This window comes from Syzygium oleosum, unplaced genomic scaffold (genome assembly GCF_021117445.2).
Source record: "Syzygium oleosum isolate NSW1041296 unplaced genomic scaffold, Sole_v2.1 Sole_v2.03, whole genome shotgun sequence".
In the NCBI taxonomy this organism is placed as follows: Eukaryota; Viridiplantae; Streptophyta; class Magnoliopsida; order Myrtales; family Myrtaceae; genus Syzygium; species Syzygium oleosum.
The window spans coordinates 19136051-19155311 of record NW_026607487.1 but is presented as its reverse complement, the minus strand read 5'-3'; the positions used below and the strand labels follow the sequence as shown (position 1 = coordinate 19155311).

Genomic DNA, 19261 nt, shown 5'->3' with positions numbered 1-19261 from the left:
TTTTCCATATCGCCCCCAGGAATATTCTATAGTACCCATATATACATTTCCCTTGTTTCCCCAGGAATATTCTAAAGTAGTCAACGAACCTTAAAACTCTAGAAGCTAGGCCCACTTTCTTTCTCGGCCCATTGGGCCTTACAATGTCTGGCCCGTGACACTGGGCACATTCTTGGGCTTATATAGGAAAAGCTCAGAAGGCGATGCATTATGTAGTGCACATCTTGTTAACACTCCTTTTTATTTAATAGGAAAAGCTTAGAAGGCGGATTTTACGTTTGGGTTAGGGTTATGTATGCCTGCATGGAGCGATTATCGGAATGAAACCGATGTCTAGTCTAGTCGAATCAAACGTACCGAGCTGTTTTCTTCATTGCCTATACATACCAATTTTTCCTCAAACATGAGTTTAGTTGAATGACTTGAAAGGAATACTAAATTTATGAAGAACTGAACTACTTATTACGTGTTTACGGCAATTTTGATAACCCAAGACACTTCACATCAAATGACCAAAACAAGGTATAAAAAATTAGGTGATACACGAGTTGCGCCACCATTGTTTAATTGACTTTGTATTTGCCTCTTACATATTGACAAACAATGTCAAGATTCAGGAAGGAGATTTCAAAGTATCATATTTAGGCTACGCATGACAACGATTCTGTACCCAGGAACAGATTCTGCTCAGAAATGATTCTTTTTAATTCTGTGCCCGGAATTGATTCTGAGCATTTTAAGGCGTTTGTTAACCTCCCAAAATTCCATCCCTGGAATAGAAAAAGAACAGAAATGCGTTTGGTAACGCCACAAAATTTCTTTTTATTAATAATATTTTTAAATATTTTAATATTTCTTTCTTTTTTTTCTTTTCTTTTTTTCTTTTCCTTCTTCTTGGCCATGGCCTGCTCGCCGGCCATGACCGGTAAAATATTTTTTTTATTAATAATATTTTTATTAAAAGTATTTTTTTCTTTTTTTTGGCCATGGCCTGGTCGCCGGCCATGGCCGGTAAAATATTTTTTATTTTAATAATATTTTTTATTAAAATATTTATTCTCGTCAGATCCGGCGAGGGCGGTCCTCGGGCCGGACATTAGAAGCTACATTAAAAACCAAGAAAATGAAGAAGAAAAAAAAATTGATTCTCAAAATTGTTCCCTAATCAAGAAGCTACTTTTTTTATTCTTGAAAATCGATTGGAACAATTTTTGACAAAATTGTGCCTTAATCAAAAAATTAAACAAACGCATTTCTGTTCCCAAACTGATTCTGGGAATAAAAGAACAGAATCAAATACTGTTTGGCAAGTTGTCATGCGCAGCCTTAAGCGAGCGTGTGAAACCGTGCTTGGCACCTTGGTGGGTGTAGAGAAAAGCAGAGAATACGGAGGAAGGGAGTCTTCACCAATCACCGTAGGCATAGAAGTCTAGTAATAAAATATTGTGTCACTGTGTGAGTGGCGTGGAGAGTTTGCTTTTATAATAATAGAAAATTTTTTATTTAGGTTGAGTGTTCATTTCAATTGGGCATCCGTTTGAAATCTCGATGAGTCATATCGGAGCTGCCCAAAAATCTAATGATTTAAATTTGTCAAATAAACAAAAACTCTATTAAAATGTTTTGTTGCAATTAGGGGTGAGTATGGTTCCAGGGTTACCTTGAAACTTGAGAATTAAACTAGTGAGAATTTGTCGGTTCCAGATTCCAAGGTAAGTAAAGTAGGTTTTAGGTTCAAAAAATTGAGGAACCTATTTCGACGGATAGATTCCAAGTTATAAGTAGATAAAACCTGAAACCTAGAACCTGTAATAAGTTTTTGTGTTTTTCTAGATCTATGTTTTCGCGTGATCTTACGATATTACATGGCGTCTGATAATAAATGTGCAATCTATAACCATTAGTCCGAGCTTCCATTTTATGATCGAGACTTTTACTTTGTTAATGTTTCCTATTTTTCGTGTGTCTAAATAAAAATTATGGTCAGTGAATTGTAGAAGCAAGCGGTGGTTATTAAATATGATGTTTAACTAAAATCGTTTAATTAATAATATAGGTGAAATCTGGGTAGACCTCGGAACCTGTGATAGGGTAGGTTCTAGCTGAAACCACTCACTCCTAGTTGCAATAACGACTTGTGCATTACAAGTTACTTTAGGATGACAGTCTATTACGATGTTTACTTATCTATTAGCTATAACAGCGTAATCATTATCGAGAATGACAAATCTAGGACATGTATGTCGGGGGACCATATGTAGAGTTGATTAGGAGACAATTTATCTAGTGGATATATCATATTGATTGCTAGATAATCTTATTTAGTTAACTTATGTTAGAGAATTTTATTATAAAATAATAATTTATTCAGATCTATGGTTAAATCTAACTTATGTAAAAAAAAATTTGGGTTGTGATAGAAAGATGCCTTATTAGAAAACGCATAGAGTTATTACACAGCGCATTGTCGGTGTAATCCAAATTTCACCTTTGGATATGCATGGAAACTCGGATTGGTATCGATATAGTTACCAAAAATTCATATATTGCATCACTTTAATTTTCTCTTTGATTAATTTTGCTCTCACCTTCTAATGAAGTGAGTCATAACTATGTGTAGATATGAAAAGGCACAAATCACAATATATGAGAGATATGACGAGCCTTATTGTGCCTAAATGTCCAAGGAGTTGCGACTGAATGATATGTATCCCAATAGGTTTTTGTCTGGCCAATCACAGTGAATTCATATCATTCAGTCAAAATACGCAGGAGGGTCAAAATCCAAGCTCGTATTTATAAGGGACGATGACATAGACAGTCCCTAAATTTTGGCCCAATTTGCAATTTAGTCCATAAACTTTTTATTTGTTCAATATAGTTCTCAAACTTTAGGCTAATGTTTAATGTCATTCCTGAACTTTTAATTTGTTCAATGTCATCCCTGAACTTTTGGTACATGTTCAATTCAGTCCCTGAACTATATGAAAATGTTCAATGTAGTCCCTGAACTTGAATTAGCATTGAACATTTTCATATAATTCAGGAATTGAATTAAATATGTACCAAAAGTTCAAGGACCACATTGCACATTAGGTTAAAATTCAAGGACTACATTGAACAAATTAAAAGTTCAGGGATCAAATTGCACATTGAGTTAAAGTTCATGGACTGTTTGCATCATTTTTCCTATTTATAATTTGATATTTCATTGTGAAATTCACGTGATCGGATACAACTAAAGTGAGCACTTGCAAAGGAGATATAAAATGTCGACATTTTGCAAGTTTTATTATAAGATTAACAAGTATATAGAAGTAATATTCATTTCATTTTGACCTGATAATTTTAGCTCGAAACACTCAAAGCCTTTCAAACTATTCAAACATCGACATACGAAATCGTATGCAATTCACTATTTTTTTTTTCGTTTTTAAATGGCATTCCTTTTATAACTCGAAGGGGAAGTCGTCGATAGAAACCAAAATTGGCAGATAAGTGTAGGTAAACAAGTTTTGAACTTTTAATGGTCAGACGTATGATTCTTTTCGATGATAAGGAAATTCGTCCTCATAGAGTTTCACGTGAACTCGTTGTTAGTCAAGCCGCAAAATGACCTCGTTCACGCGATTCTCGTACTCAAATGGCGAATTATATCCGGCCACGCTGTACCACGCTGTCACTCGACGGTGGTTCCTCAGTGTGCCACCGCCGTTTCCCTTAGCCGCCTTGAGGCTCTTCTCCAAGGCGGAAACTTGGGTGGGGATGTTGGAGTCGTTCATGAAGCCGCCGAACCTCCTGACGGCGGCATAGCTATGACGGCCCGGCAACTTCACGGGCCGGACCCGGTCAGAGAGGGGCGGGTTGGGTTGGTACTTCTTGGGCACGTAGAAATGGACCACGAAGGAGGAGTTGCAGAAGGGGCCCGTGGACGGGAATATATGTGCACTAGAACCGGGGCTGTCATGTCCAATTTGGCTCCTTGCTTGTTGTTGCCTTGGATGTAGGAGAAGAGGCTGGACAAACGAAAGAGATGAAATTGTAAGTGGTTGCGATCTGCTAAAATTGTTGGTGATGTGCTAAATAATTCATTTCGTATTGACAAATGAATTATTTGACTAATCGAACGCATTGTTACTCTGATGGACCAGTTAAGATGCGAGCAGAACTTTTGAAGAGGACCGCAGTGCGAAATCATTACGTACCCTCAACTCCGAAACGTCGTGTTCGAAACATACTTGCCAAGTCCGTTCTTGAGATTACTAGCTAATCCAATTATGCTGGATTTAGTGTAAAGAATTTCCCTCATTTAAACACCCATTTGAAGTTTCCATCCCTAAATTACTTTTTGTGTAGACTTTTTGCACCATCCAACCGTGACCCATAATTTTTATGTGGAGATCGTTTCGAGCAATAATGAGACTAAAAACATTTTCAACGTCCTTAAAAAATTAGTCAAGTCAAGTAATAACGATGAATGAATAAACAGTCAAATTTCAAACGCAAAGAATTTAAGAAGTGAAAGTCAGAATTTCAACTAATAGTCCCAACCATACAAGTCACAAGTTTAATTGGTCACTTTTTCCATACAACGAATGAATCCCTTAGTAGGCTCTAAATTAATCTAATGACCGTATTTACCACCATCTTGATTGCCAGATATCCGATTGATGCGGGACAAGTCATGAACATCGTCTGTAGACAAGCTTATATCCGTGTTTGCGATCCGCTCATAAGGGTTCATGAAAAACACAATTCTCAATCATATATTAAGAATTAAGTTGCATGATTTACATGGTGTCCTATCAAAAACAGCACAAGTTCAAGCTTTGTCCAGCTGATGAGAGAGAGGGCTTGCATGTCGAAGCCTCTGCGGACGGCGTCGTCGTAAGAGCTAGAGTTGATAGGAGGTGTGGAGATCCACGAAGCACTCTCGTACCTCCTGATCTCGAACTCGGGCCGGGCGAGAACGACCCGATACGGGGCGCACTCGAGCCGCTTACAGTTGGCCGGCTCCCCATATCCGCTTGCCTTCTTCCCTTCGCATCCGGCCTTCTCTTCCGATGCGAGCAGCGACCCGACCGTGAGAATCAGCAGAACCAAGTTCCTCATCCCTCTTCTTCGGACCAACGACAAACCCATTCGATTTTGGCCAAAACTTTGTGGCTGTGTGTGAACTTGCTCTTCCCAAACTCAAGCTTACGAGTTAAAAGCATTGTGTGGCGCTCGTTGGGTTGCACTCTTTTCTTTTTCTTTATTCCTCTACCATTACTAGCGGCTACAAGCACAGCGACGTTGCATGTACATGGAAAGCAAAAGTGAGTTCTGATTTTGAATTAACCGTGCCATGGGCTGATTTTGCAAGGTTAAGAGATCTAAAATCTCAATCTTGCAAGGCCTATAATCTTAACCCTATTCGGATATTCCTACATCAATTAATAATATGTAGGATATAAAGATGGTAAATGCACGAGTGAAAATTTCAATTGGATTATTAATTTTGTAGTGTGCGGGAAATTCAAAAGGCCTTTTCGCGTCCGTGACTTCTGGAATTCAATTCCGTTAGGATTTAATTGAGGTTTTGTGCATAGATTGAGTACATAGGGTGGCGGCGAAACGCGTATCGCTCTAGTAATTGTTGTCGGGAACTGATATGTTCCAAGGCATGTGTACGATAATTTTCAAGATTTGGAATTTCCTGAGGTATGATTCCCACATCATCCGGTATTTTTCGCTAAACTTTTCGGTGGGTACAAAATATTTTTCCGTATTATTAATGTTAGAACGGATACTAATTTCCTTGTTTGTGTATATTTATATATTAGATATCTCAGTAACTTATCAAAACGTCAATTTTAAATTCGTATAGTTAAGCCATGTGTCATTTTTTAATTTGAGCACCTCTCCTGTCATTCTCCACTTAGCATTTTTACCACGAGTCATCGTTATTTTAACCTTGGTTAGTCATCCGCATCCTTTTGTAGCCTCGTATAGTTTCCGAATACATTCCTTTCTGGATGGACCAAATCACTACAAATACTCGAGCTTTAAAAAGGAATTCCGACTTGATCTTGCGGAGAGAGAAAAGAAATCTCATGTCACCTTTCTATTCAATTCTCGCTTTCTGATCTTTCGAATAAGAATGAAGGTCCCACACTTGTGATTGCTAAAGCCTCTAAATCCCTTTTTTGCGTATTTATCAGGTGAATTATTGGATTTCGCTACCTTAGTACCAAACGGGTATTTTGTTATAAAGACCGAGAATCATTAATTCATGTTCTTGTCTTCTTCTTTTTTTATCGAAGGTGATTAAAGTTTTGAGTTGTTCCATCCATTTTTAAAGTAAGTGAAAACTCTGGGGGTTAAGCTCAATTGATTTATATAGTATTCTTGACTTGGTTGATCGGATGGTTTTGTTTTTTATTTAAATTTGAATGTTAAGTATGATTGAACTTCATTTTTGGCATGTGGAACTTTTATGAATTTTGGGTGAGCTAAGAAGTGATATGCATGCTTAGGATGTGCTTGGTTGATCTTCTCAAATCTAGATATGTATATATGATTCCATACCCTGTGAGTTGATGGAGACGATGTCTTGTTAGTCGAGATGCCTCTCGATCCACATGCTTAGGATGTGCTTGGTTGATCTTCTCAAATCTAGATATGTATATATGATTCCATTTCCCATGAGTTGATGGAGACGATGCCTCGTTAGTCAAGATGCCTCGTGAGTTGAGATGGGTCCTGGCCAGTGACAAGTAGAAATTAGAAACTTACTTGTGTATATGAATGAGCTACTATGTGGTATCTGCGCATCATAAATTAATATGCCATCTCCTTACATTTGGATGAACAATCTAATATGACATTGCTTAGTAGTCTCCATCTGTATAGCGTCATAGGAAAAACGGTGCATTTACTTCTCCATTCGTCATACATAATTAAATTGTACTTATCTTGAACTCATGCTGTTTTGTCGGTGCCAAGTTAAACGGTAAGAGGATCTTCTATCTTAGGCTTAGAGATTTCATTCACTAAATTTTGGCTCGCTCCTTAATTTTTCCAGAATGGTAGGATGGATCATCCATCGACTTCTCTTTGGAGTTCCAGTGTATTTTGACTGTGAATATCTAGATGTGCTCATACTCAATTCAACAGTATTTTATACTAAGTATTGTTTTATTGTATGGATTGATGTGAGGTTGCAAAAGTGGATCCCCATCGATTTGCCGCTTGGTACTTGGTAGATGACCTGACTTTTGTGTAAGCAAGTTTTTGGTGCAGGAGCAGGGGCGCAGTATCTACAAATGACCTAACCTTCTTCTCAGGATTAATGCGGCATATTCTATTTCTTTTGGTGCTCATATTAATACTTGGAAGAGGGAAGATAAAATGAAGATGCATATGTAAGTTATCCAAACTTGTCAAGTCTCCATTCTCAAATGATGTGATTTTTCTATTGTGTTTTAGCATGCTTAAAAGAAAAAGAAAAATAATAATTTTATGAAAAGATTTAGTGTCACGTGTGACGTTTTGAAGTGTCGCAGATTTCGTTTTTTGTCGCTTACAAATCAACTTTTTACTAAACGGGTGCGTCCGTTCTACCCATTCACAACACAAAATTAACTTTTTAGCAAAAAAAGAAAACACAAAATTAACTTAGGTTGATCCGAACAACCATGTATGATCTGAAACCTTACCGTGATGGAAGATTATCGTCATTATTACTGAAGAATTGAACCCCACGTGCCCGACGTTGAAATCTCCGTGTCGGTGGATCAAAAAGTCAAAGATTGTTTGTTAGGGGCCGTGGCGTGTATGTATCATATTGACTAGTGTTTAATTTTTTACTTAGTTGATGTAGTTGGAGAGTTCTATTATAAAATAATGATTTATTCAAAACTATGATTAAAATCTAACTCATGTAATAAATATAACATTTTTTTTTTGTTGCGATAGAAAGATTTCTTGGTTATAAATTATATCTTTTTAATCTTCTCTTCGACTCATTTTATTCTCAGCTATTAATCAAGTGAATTTAACTATATATTTGAAAAAAATAAATAAATGAAAATGGCAGCCGCTATTTCCATAGTGGTCACCTCTACCGTCACGGCACGATCATCCCTCGTCTCCCTCGGATCCGATCTGCTGCATCTGCATCTCTGCTCCATCGTCGCATCGCCGCCTCGGCCCTTGACCACCGCTCCTCCTCGCCCCTAGCTCCGAGCCCGTGCCATTGCAACCTCGGCTCTAGAGCTCATTCAAAGCCCTAATCTAATTAGGGGCATTTGTGGGCTCGTACCGATGCCCATTTGAGATCATGGCCATTGCCAAGCAAAAGACAGAGAGTGCAATTAGCGAGAGATATAGAGGGGAGAGCGAGAGAGAGAGAGAGCGGGCTGACAGAGAGAAAGAGGAGCGCGCATAAGGGCAAGGGAAAGAAAAGTGAAGAGCGGTGGTGGTCTTTGCGCAATGGCCAATGATGGTTTCATTGGAGGCGGCATCGACGGCAAGTGAATTTTCTCTTATGCACTTCTTTGCCGACCTTCGTCGAGAAAAACAGAACTTCAAGTTACAGTAAAAGCATCATCTTAATGAGAGAGGGAGACCGAAATCCCGTCTCGAGAGGATAAAAGGAGACTAGTGAAAAGGTTGAATTTTTAATTTGAAGAGTGTTTTGGTCGACTATTTACAAAGGGTTGATTTTAAATTGCGTAGAAATAGCGGTTGCCAATCAAAATATACGAGAGATAAATTCACTGAGGAGCACTTTTGTAAGGGAGTTAGATCTGGAGTGAATAAAACAACAAGACGAGAACAAGTTATGCTTGATATTAGGGCAAAAGTCATAAAAATTCCTAAATTGTGCCTACTGTGACACATTTATTATAAACCTTTTTTGATGACACAAAAATCCCAAACTTGTGTCAGTACGACATATTTACCCTTCGCTAAAGTTTTGTCAATGAGAACCGTTAAAAATCTGCCTACATTGCAGCGAGAAAGCAAACGATATTGACATGGCACTCACGTGGCTTTAAGTGAAATAAAAACGACATTGATTTTGGCTGAAAAGTTATCTAACGGAACCTTGACGAAAGATAAATATGTCACATAAATACAAGTTTAGGGTATTTTTATAAATTATGGCAAATGTGCCACAGTAGACATTATTTGGGGTTTTTTGTGGCTTTTTCCCTATTATTTATCATTTATGTTTTATAATTATATTATATCAATAAAATTTAAATCAAGTTAATTTTTTTCTAATATTACCGCCTATTTAATTATATAAGTAGTATATTTTTAAATTTATTTTATTCTCATCTTTAAATAAAGTGAGTTTCGCTTCATATAATAGTCTCGAAAAAAAGAATAACATGCAACCAACATATGATGAATCTCACTTGACAAATAAATGAGCATAAATTAGCTTGCTGTCCTTTAATTAGTCACAAAGGCATATTCTAACTCCTTGGCTATAAAAAGAAGTAATTATCATAGCCTTTCTATAATATTTCTATGCTATTAATGTTTTTGGTATCTCAATCCAGTGGCTATATTTTCCATATATGGGCAATATATTTTATCTTATGTTTCTGGTAATTCCACTAATATCATAGTGAGTTTCCATATATAGCGCTTCAAAGGTGGAATTTGGATTTTACAGGCGGTGGACCGTCGTAGAATAAATAAAAAATACATAGTAAAAGATACTCATTATCATTTTCGATAGAGTTGTGGCTCACTTCACAATCCTTTTATGACCCGCTTAATATTCTCGATAATCTTTGAATTTGAATGAATTTTATTTGTCATTCTCTCAAAGTTAATTCACCTCCTAGCTAGGGTATTCCGGCACAAGGGGCTAGACAGGTCCATCCATAATAATTTTCGAATTTTGAGACTTTAGACTAAAGTTACTGCTTTCATGGTCCTATGTATGATTTTTGTTTGGTCAATCGCAGTGAATTCATATCATTCATTCAAAATACGTAGGAGGATTGAAACTCAAGGTCGTATTCACTTTGAAATATCCGATTATAAAATTCACGTCATCGGATACAGCTAGAGCGTGCATACACTATTGAAGATATGAAATTTCAACAACATATCGCATCTCCGAATTACGTTTAGAAAAGGCCACCTCAAAATATCTTCTCCCTTTTAAAAAATCCTTCCCAAGACTTACTCCCGACCTTCTAAATTACGCTTCAAAACCAATTAGCGTCGGAAATTACTCGGAAACAAGGACCATCGAGTCCTCAATCATCTCGGATTAAAAATTTCGAAAATTGATCGCTAATGTTGCAACTGTCTCTCAACTATGAAGGAAAATCATGTCCATGCATAGAACCGATACATGAAACAAAACCGCTTCACTGAATTTAATTTCTGGAGGGAGGCGCAAGCCGTGAGGATGTAAAGCGGCTTTTCCCCCAGATCGCGAGCATTTAAAAACGACATAATGGGTGCGTAATGTCCCTAAGCAAAATGATGAAGGGCGTTATGATCGATTTAGCACGAGGGCAAGGGCAGGAGAGGGGTCAATTTGGCTATTATTATAATGGAAGGTCAGTGACCCATTTCGCCATGCCATTAAAGCAAGCCGTGGAGATGTTGCAGTTCCGCAAGTTACCTCGCGCGACCTTAAGACCAATCGAACGTCGATTGTCAAAGGCGACAAAGCCATTTGGAGGTAGATCGTCCCCATAAGGCAACCACTAATGCAAAATCTCATAGAGAGGCAGAGAGAGGGAGGACCTGAGCATGTTCTTCATAGGGCTTCATCCGAACTTTTGGGATGCTTAGTTCGGAAGGGAATTCCCTCCTTTATGGGAAAACGAATGAAAGGGTGTGGCCACCGGAACGCAAAACATGTCATGTAGCTGAGAACTCCGAAAGGAGGAGTTTTACTGGGCACCTCCGAGAGCAATGGACTCTGCAGCTATGACCGATTTAGCACTAGGGCAAGAGAGGGTCAAATTCGCGATTATCATAATGGAAGGTCAATGACCCATTTCACCATGCCACTAAAGGTGTTGTAGTTGCACAAGTTACCTCGCGCGAGGTTAGACCAATCGAACGTCGATTGTCAAAGGGGACAAAGTCATTTGGAGGAAGATCCTCCCCATAAGGCAACTACTAATGCAAAATCTCAGAGAGAGAGAGAGAGAGAGAGAGAGAGGGAGGCATGTGACACGTGGCACGGATACTGGCCCCACAGGATCACAGGCAGAATGTGACTCCCTACTAACCCCCCCCCCCCCCCCTCCCTCAAATTACATTGGTGTACCCAAATGGGGACATGCGCGTCCAAATCCTCCCTTGTCCAAAGCTTTGTTTTGATTAATAATGGCTTAATATAATGATAATCCCGGGCTTGGAGATTAGGGCAGGAAAAACTGAATTTTTAAAGTAAGATAGAGATAGAGAGAGAGAGAGAGAGAGGGGAAGAAGGGAAAGGGGGAAGGGGCAAGGGCAAGGAAGGGAATTGAGATGGCGAGAGATTTTAGAGGGGCAGTGGGTACCCCGCCTCCCTCCTCCATCAAACATAATTCTTGTCCAAACCCCAAACAAACAAACAAACAAACAAAAGAAAAGTGGCTTTAAAATGGAGGGGCCAACCCGCCCTCCATGAGGTTTAGCCATTAAGCGAGGATTAGTGCGAATGATTCGGATAAGAGTAGTGGAGAAGGAAAAAGAGAAAAAGAGAAATTCCCCTAATTAGTATCCCATAGGGTTGATGTGCCCATATCAGCTAATATAGATTGATTATCATCATTATTGCAATTTTATTTAGCTAACTATTCTAAAGAAAACCCTAACATCCTTGGGAAGAAGTCAAAAGACGGGGGAAAGAAAATGTAACCCATCTTATCTGAATTACATGGCTCCAAGGTTTGAAGTGGCTTGGTCAAACGAAAGTGATGAGCTGGAGAATTGGTGGACCGATTTAAATGCCAATATATTCCTCTCATGGGAAAGTGACCTTTTCTTATATTAAGTGCATTTTTTCCCTTCTCCCTTTCTCCGTTGTAAGTTTTTTCTTTCCCGTGGCCAATGGGAAGGAGGGAGGGGAGGGCAGAGAAGATGCTGCTGAACGGGGGGGTCTGCGGGGGATGTGCCCTTGGAAAAGAGATCTTGGTGGTGTTCTAAAACAGAGGAGATCTCGCTTGTTTAGAAGGGAAAAGCTCGGCCAATTAATGGCGACATTGAAAGTCCATGACCCCTCCATTGAAATCATGGCAGATTAAGCAGAGAGGGAGAGGAGCGCCCTTATTAAGCCTCGAAGGGTCAAGTTGCACTAGAATCTCCCCCACCCCCTAAAGGTAAAAAACAGAGAGAGAGAGAGAGAGAGAGAGAGAGAGATTAAGGAACAGAGGACGCCACCCACTGACAAGATTAAGTCCCAAAACCCACCATAATCTCTCTCTCTCTCTCTCTCTTCCTCTGTTTCTATCTCTCTGTCTCGCCCATTTGTCTACGCCGTTACGGAGGCCCGTGGAACGCCGTTATCCACCTCAGCAGCGTCAGCCCGCGCGCCGTTCGACGCCCCCACCCCACCTCCCCTGTTTCCCGCCGCCGCCGCCGCCGCCATGGCCGCGGAGCAACTGAGCCTGGGGCCGGCCGACGCGGCCAACGGCGCCGAGTGCCGGGCGGCGTCGGCGGGGGACGGCGGGGACGACGGCGGCGGCGGCGGAGGGGGGGGGAGGGCGCCGAGGCTGCCGCGGTGGACGAGGCAGGAGATCCTGGTACTGATACAGGGGAAGAGGGTGGCGGAGACGCGGGTCCGGAGGGGGCGGGTCGGCGGGTCGGCGTTCGGGGCGGGGCAGTTGGAGCCGAAGTGGGCGTCGGTGTCGTCGTACTGCAAGCGGCACGGGGTGAACCGGGGGCCGGTCCAGTGCCGGAAGCGGTGGAGCAACCTTGCCGGCGATTACAAGAAGATCAAGGAGTGGGAGGCCAGGACCAGGGACGAGACGGAGTCGTTCTGGGTCATGAGGAACGACCTCCGGCGGGAGAGGAAGTTGCCCGGGTTCTTCGACAGGGAGGTCTACGATATCCTCGACCACCAGGGGTCGTCCTCGTCGGCGGCTGCGGCGGCGGCGGTGGCGGAGCCTCCTCCGGAGGCGGAACTGGCCCTCGCTCTGGCCCCGGCTTCCGCGGCGGCGGCGGACGACGAGGAGGCGGAGGAGGAGAGGGACGTGGTGTTCGATAGCGGCCGGAGCGCCGCCGCAGAGGACGGGCTATTTTCGGATTTTGAGCAGGACGACGGGGGCGGGGGCGGGGGCGGCGAAACCCCCGAGAAGGAGGTGGAGACACCGGTCCGGATGCCCGATGCGGCGCCGGCGGCCGCGGTGCCAATCTCAGGTAATTGGAGTTGAATGATTCATAATTCAGATTATTCTTTCTTTGCTGTCTATGCTCTATGATCTTGCTGGTTTCAAAGGGGGCTGAACGAATTGTTTTTCATCTCTCTGTGTTTCGTGGGTATTCTGATTTTGAAATGTTCGAGTGGAGTGCATGGCTGGGTTTAGTTTTCTCTCTCTCTCTCTCTCTCTTGGGGTGACAGAGTTCCATTGATTGGAGGGCTTTCGCGAGCTAAAAATTAAAACTTGGAAATCGAGTGTTATAGTCGAAGATGGGGGGGGTGCAAGTTTGAATGGAATTCTGTTTCGTCGTTAAGAGACGGAAATTGAGATTAGATGTGATGAAAGTGTCTGTGTTTTAGGACCAGTCTCTTGCTGTTGGAACTTCTTTTCCAGAAACCATTTTCTTGTCCATTTGTCTTTCCTTATCCTTCTCGTCCTCTTGCCCATTGGATTGAATTTTATCACTTTGATTATGGAGCGATTGACCTTGGCATTCATATCTTTTGCATTTGCCTTAGCACCAGAATCTGAATCACAGGGGTCTTATTTCATCGTCTGTTTCTTGGTTTTCTGATATCGTCTCTGTTTTCGCCATGAAATTTGTGATTGCAGAGAAGCAGTACGAGCCAGTCCTCCTCCGAGGAACTCTAGGGCCAGGTACTGCTGTTTCTTTCTATCCCCCCAGATCTCTCTGGTCGATACCAACACATGCGGCATATTCAGATCTTCCATCCGATTTCCTCTGCTTTTCCTCTTTCACGATCAATTACACATATTCCTCCGTCGGAAGTTCCAATAGAATCTGTTGCTTTCCATTTGGTAGCGTTGAATTATCTTCTTTGAACCTTGACTTTTTCGTTTCACCCGATTGAGTCTCAAGATGGGATGATTCCTCACCTCAATTTCACTTCTCGGACAGACGACTACGACGACGACGATGATCTGTCCATTTTTTTTTAATTTCTAATCTGTTTAAAGGCGCATTGCATTTTTAACATGATTACATATGTTATTGACGTTAGCATGTCATCATCCTAGACATGCGGTATATGCTACTGGAACACGGTTTCCGCGACCATGAGCCCTCGAGCCTCCTGAGCCTTGTGAATTCTCCCGTGCGCTTGTTTTTTTCTCCAGGACCCGTTGTTCCTCTGTTGACTGATACATCATAGTACGCGCGTGAATTCATCGCCGTTTGCTTGTCATCTTGGGTTTGGAAATTGACCTGGTAATATATGCAGAAAGGATATATATGATGCAACTGAGAACATTCCATGACGTTAACTGGTTTGAATTTTGAACCAAGTGATTGAGAAAATCACGCGACTAGGAAACTCCAGCATCTCGATACCTCGGAAATTACTTAAAAGCTCCTCCGACTGCTCGCGGATTTGAATTTAAAGTAGAACATCCTCGTCATTTAGCCAAAGCTGAACTGACCGTTTTCTTGTCGTTGCAGCGTGATATCTCGCTAAACTTCTGGGTAGACAAATCACGTCATTGTGGAAATTTGAGTTTTACTATGATTGTACTACCTTTCCGTTTTAGACTCTTATTTTGCTCTCCAGGTGCAGGACACGAGAAACATCCGCCGCCGTCGAATCCGGAGATAGGCTCGACGTCCGCGGACGCGCGGAAGCGGAAACGACCGATATCAGAAGCCGACGAGGAGCCCGTCGGGATGCAGTACCGCCTGATCGACGTCCTGGAGAGAAATGGCAAGTTGCTAACGGCCCAACTCGAGGCACAGAACAACAATCTGCAGCTGGACAGAGACCAGAGGCAAGACCACGCCAACGGTTTGCTCGCCGTCCTCAACAAGCTCGCCGACGCCATGGGAAGGATCGCCGACAAGTTATAGCAGAAGGGTCGGGGATCGGCGCGCTCGGTTGGGTGTACATAGGGAGCAGTTGTTCTCTGAGTGAGAGTCTTTGGGAGCTCGTTAGGAGAAGGATCAAAAGGAAGGGATGGGTAGCGATTGAATCTAGCGATAGGTAGTGATTATTTACCTGAATTCTCATGCTTTCTTATTCATCAAAACTTGTTCTTTTTCTTTTCTTTTTCTATATATCTGCGTATAGGGCAATGGCATGCAGTTTTTGACACACTATTGTTACGTCCTTTTCCACAGAGATGATGATAATAATAATAATAATGAATAGGGGGAGATTAGCAAATTTCAAGATGGGTTTTGCGTTTTCTGCATCTTTTTTAATGTTGTTTGACCTTGTACAGTACATGGGACGGACACACACGTGTAAGAAGATGTATTGTTACTCCTCTGTTGTGATCTTTCTAATTGATGATGGCTTTTTTCGTGATACTTATGATCTTTCCTTTTCTTGGCAAAGCGTGGTTCTAATTAGGACAAGCTTTAGTGTTTTGACACTCTCAGCTAACGGTCAATTTGCGTCAGAGATCCCAACTAGAATTTCATGGCAGCACGTCTCTCTCTCTCTCAAAAATGTAAAAACACGGAGATATTATATTTTAGGGATAATGACATAAATGATTCATAAATTTAGGTTCGATACGTAATGTGATTTCTGAACTTTTATTTTGTTCAATGTGGTTCATGAATTTTAGCCTAATGTTCAATATGGTTCTTGGACTTTTTATACATTTTCAACGTGATCCTTGAATTATATGAAAATGGTAAATGTTGTCCTTTCATTAATTTAAGATTAGGGATAATATTGAACATTTTTTAGGGAAAAATATCAGAAAAGTCATAAATCTATTACATTTGTGTCAATTTAGTATTTCCAGCTAATTTTGCCCAAATATTGCTGACGTGGACGTCAGCCGGCCTACGTGGCACTGACGTTGACTATTTTTAATAATATTTTTTCAAATTTATTTTTTCTTTCTTCCTCCTTTTGCTGATGACCGGCCATCGTCCATGGCCGAGCGGGCTGGCCTCGCCTGGGCAAGGGTCGCCGTCGACCGCAACAAGCGAGGCCCAACCAGGTGAGGGCAAGTCCGACGAGAGTCAACCTCGCCAGATCTGGCCTAGGCAAGGAGAGCCCTCATTGAGCTCGCCCTCGCCTAGCCGGGCCTCACTTGTGGCGGTCGACGGCAACCCTCGTCTAGGCGAGGCCAACCCGCCGAGCCATGGCCAATGGCCAGTCATCAGCAAAAGGAGGAAAAAATAGAAAAAGAAATAAATAATTTAAAAAATAAATAATTATTAAAATATTATTAAAAATTATCCACATCAATGTAGATGGTGCCACGTAAGCAAACTGACGTCCACGTCAGCAATATCTGATCAAAATTAACCGGAAGGACTGAATTGCACTTTGTCAAAAGGTTTAGGACTAAATTGGCACGAAAAAAAGGTTTAGGCTCAAATTGGCAATAGGTTTAGGACATTTCTGACACTTTTCCAACATTTTTATATAGTACATGGACTAAATTGAACATGCATTAAAAGTTCAGGGACTACATTGAACAAATTAAATGTTCGGGGACCATATTGCACATTGAACTAAAGCTTAAGGACCACATTGAACAAATTAAAAGTTCATGGGCCACATTACATATTAAACCAAAGTTCAAAAATCAATTGTTTCATTTTCCCTATAATTTAAGTTCTTGGTTTTATAGGATTTTTTCCTTTAAGGAACCCACGCAATTTTTTGTTTAGGGCAACTTAAAATAAGCTCTTCAATCAAATTCCTTGAGTAGGAGTTTGTATGTTTCTACTGAAAATTTCCAAAAAAGTCATAAACTTATTGCACTTGTATTCAGTCATAAACCTTTCAATTGTCCGATTTAATCATTCTGACCAATTTTAACCAAACAATTGCTGCGGTGGATACCTACCATCTTACGTGGTACGACCAACACTAACGTTAACAATTTTTATAATTTTTTAAAGAATTTATGAATTTTTTTATAACTTTTCTCGTTTTCTTTTCTTCTTTTTTTTATTTTTGTTTCTTTATTTTCCTTTTGTTTTTCTTCTAAGCTCGGCGAGGGTCATGGCTCTCACCTAGTGGATGTCATAGCAAGGGCCAAGACCCTCGCTCGCGATCGGCGAGGGCATCGTGACCCTTGCCTACTTGTCAACGACTCTCGCCTAGGGTTGGCAAGGGTCGACTAGCCCTTGCTCGTGGCCGGTGAGAGTCAGGGTCAACTAGCAACTCTCGCCGAACTTCGTAGAGAAAAGGAAAAGAGAAAAATAATATAAAAAATAATAAAAATTATCCATATCAACGCCGACCGTCCTGCATATCACTGCCGCACATCAACGATTTCCGGCCGAAAAGACTAAATTGGCAAATCGCAAGATTTAGGATTAGATTGGTTAAATTAAAAAGTTTAAGACGAATTGGCATACATGCAATAGATTTATGACGTTTTTGGTAATTTTTATTCCAAGGTTGTACCCGTTGATACAATGCTCTTTTGGAGGTTTTTATTTTTTTCTCTTTTGAAGTTGTCTAGCCTCCCTTTGACAGGGAAAACAAATCCTTCCGTGCATCCTTACCCTTCTTGCCAATTCCTGTAAAAGGACTTGATATTTAAATTGACGATGTGGCTACGATTATTTCTATTAGCAAAAGGAACAAATTTTTAATTTCACGTCGATAAATCCATCTAAAAGAAACTTCGCCATATATCTGAAAGGTTATTTTAATATGGTGTGTTTGCAAAATGTTATTTAATAATTGACAAAGGAGAACTTTAAAGATTCTTGCATTCCAATGTAAATATCTTAATTATAGAGGGTCAATCTGAACTCCAGAGAGTTCAGGTGTGTATGAACATGAAGACAAAGAAGATGAGCATGCGTTTGTTTCCAGAAAAATTAATAATTTAAAAAATATATATTTTTTAAATGATCGATTGTATCTTTTATAAAAAATAATTTACAAAATGTATTTTTATTGTCAACGAAAATATTTAGATATAAATTATCATCGATAATTAAAAAAATTCATTGGCTAATTATATCAAATAATACAAGTGATTAGTTTTATGAAAATTATTTACAAATCATTTATTTTTTGCCAAAAAATTGGAGCCTAAGCTATCGTTACGAACTTCATCAAATGCTGGGCTTGAGAAAGGTTAGCCAGTAGAATGAGACACGTGGATGGACCAGATCGAGCAGGCGAGCTCACGGTCAGGATCAGATTGAAGCCACCTTTTTTCTTTTTCTTTTGGTCGAAGAAGTCACATTGGTTGACTAACAAATATTCACTGGATTTTTCTTCATTTAGAATTAGACAAATTGATTTGGTTCATCCTTTATAATCACGATAAGATGAGTACTTTATTCTTCTTCTTCTTTTCGCCAAATTGAAACGTACATTATAGAAGATGCCGTGACTCGTTTTGTCCAACCCAACCGATGGGGATTGGACCTATAAGCATAATGTCATCAACGTAATTCATTTTAGTTTGGGCAAAATTATCCAAAGAGTTATAAATTTATTGTATTTTTGCCAATTCAGTTCTAAACCTTTCAATTTTGTCAATTGAGTTATGAATCTTTTTACTTATTACCAATTGAGTCTATTCGGTCAATTTTGACCGGAAATTGTTAACGCGGCACGACTGACGTTGATGTTGACATTTTTAATAATTTTATGGTTTTTTTTCTCATTTCGTTGCTTTTTTTTTTTTTTTTCGTTTTCGGAGTTAGGGTCGACAAAGGTGGCCGGCCGACCCTTGCTGGCCAAAGTGAGGGCGCGCGGGTCGATGAGGGCGTTATGGCCCTTGCAGGAATTGGGAGAGTGCTTGCGCACCCTCGCCCGCCGACCCTAACTCCAAACCCCCCCCCCCCCCCCAAAAAAAACAAAGAAAAGAAAAAAAAACCATAAAAATTCAAAAGAAATATAAAAATATTATTTAAAAATGTCAATATCAGCGTC

At 40.5% G+C, this 19261-nt stretch overlaps 1 protein-coding gene and 1 pseudogene across 3 annotated transcripts; one reads left to right on the top strand and one right to left on the bottom strand.

Annotated features, from left to right (window-relative positions):
* Window positions 1–3459: 3459 nt before the first annotated feature.
* On the bottom strand, window positions 3460–5223 carry LOC115671793 (uncharacterized; annotated as a pseudogene).
* Window positions 5224–12116: 6893 nt separating this feature from the next.
* On the top strand, window positions 12117–15699 carry LOC115671707 (trihelix transcription factor ASR3). 3 transcript variants are annotated; one of them, XM_056309906.1, is made up of 3 exons: window positions 12436–13374; window positions 13989–14033; window positions 14951–15699. In XM_056309906.1, the coding sequence occupies exons 1-3, from the start codon at window positions 12603–12605 to the stop codon at window positions 15235–15237; spliced, it is 1104 nt and encodes a 367-aa protein (XP_056165881.1). In that variant the 5' UTR covers window positions 12436–12602; the 3' UTR covers window positions 15238–15699. The 3 variants fall into 3 exon arrangements, with proteins under 3 accessions (XP_056165882.1, XP_056165881.1, XP_030449189.2); XM_030593329.2 differs by having other exon boundaries at window positions 12441–13374; window positions 14945–15699; XM_056309907.1 differs by lacking the exon at window positions 13989–14033 and having other exon boundaries at window positions 12117–13374; window positions 14945–15699.
* Window positions 15700–19261: the final 3562 nt, after the last annotated feature.

Coding starts and splice junctions, on each gene's coding strand:
- LOC115671707 (XM_030593329.2), top strand. CDS start 12,603: ATGGCCGCGGAGCAACTGAGCCTGGGGCCGGCCGACGCGGCCAACGGC. Junction 13,375..13,988: donor GGCCGCGGTGCCAATCTCAG/GTAATTGGAGTT, acceptor TTGTGATTGCAG/AGAAGCAGTACGAGCCAGTC. Junction 14,034..14,944: donor CCGAGGAACTCTAGGGCCAG/GTACTGCTGTTT, acceptor TTTGCTCTCCAG/GTGCAGGACACGAGAAACAT.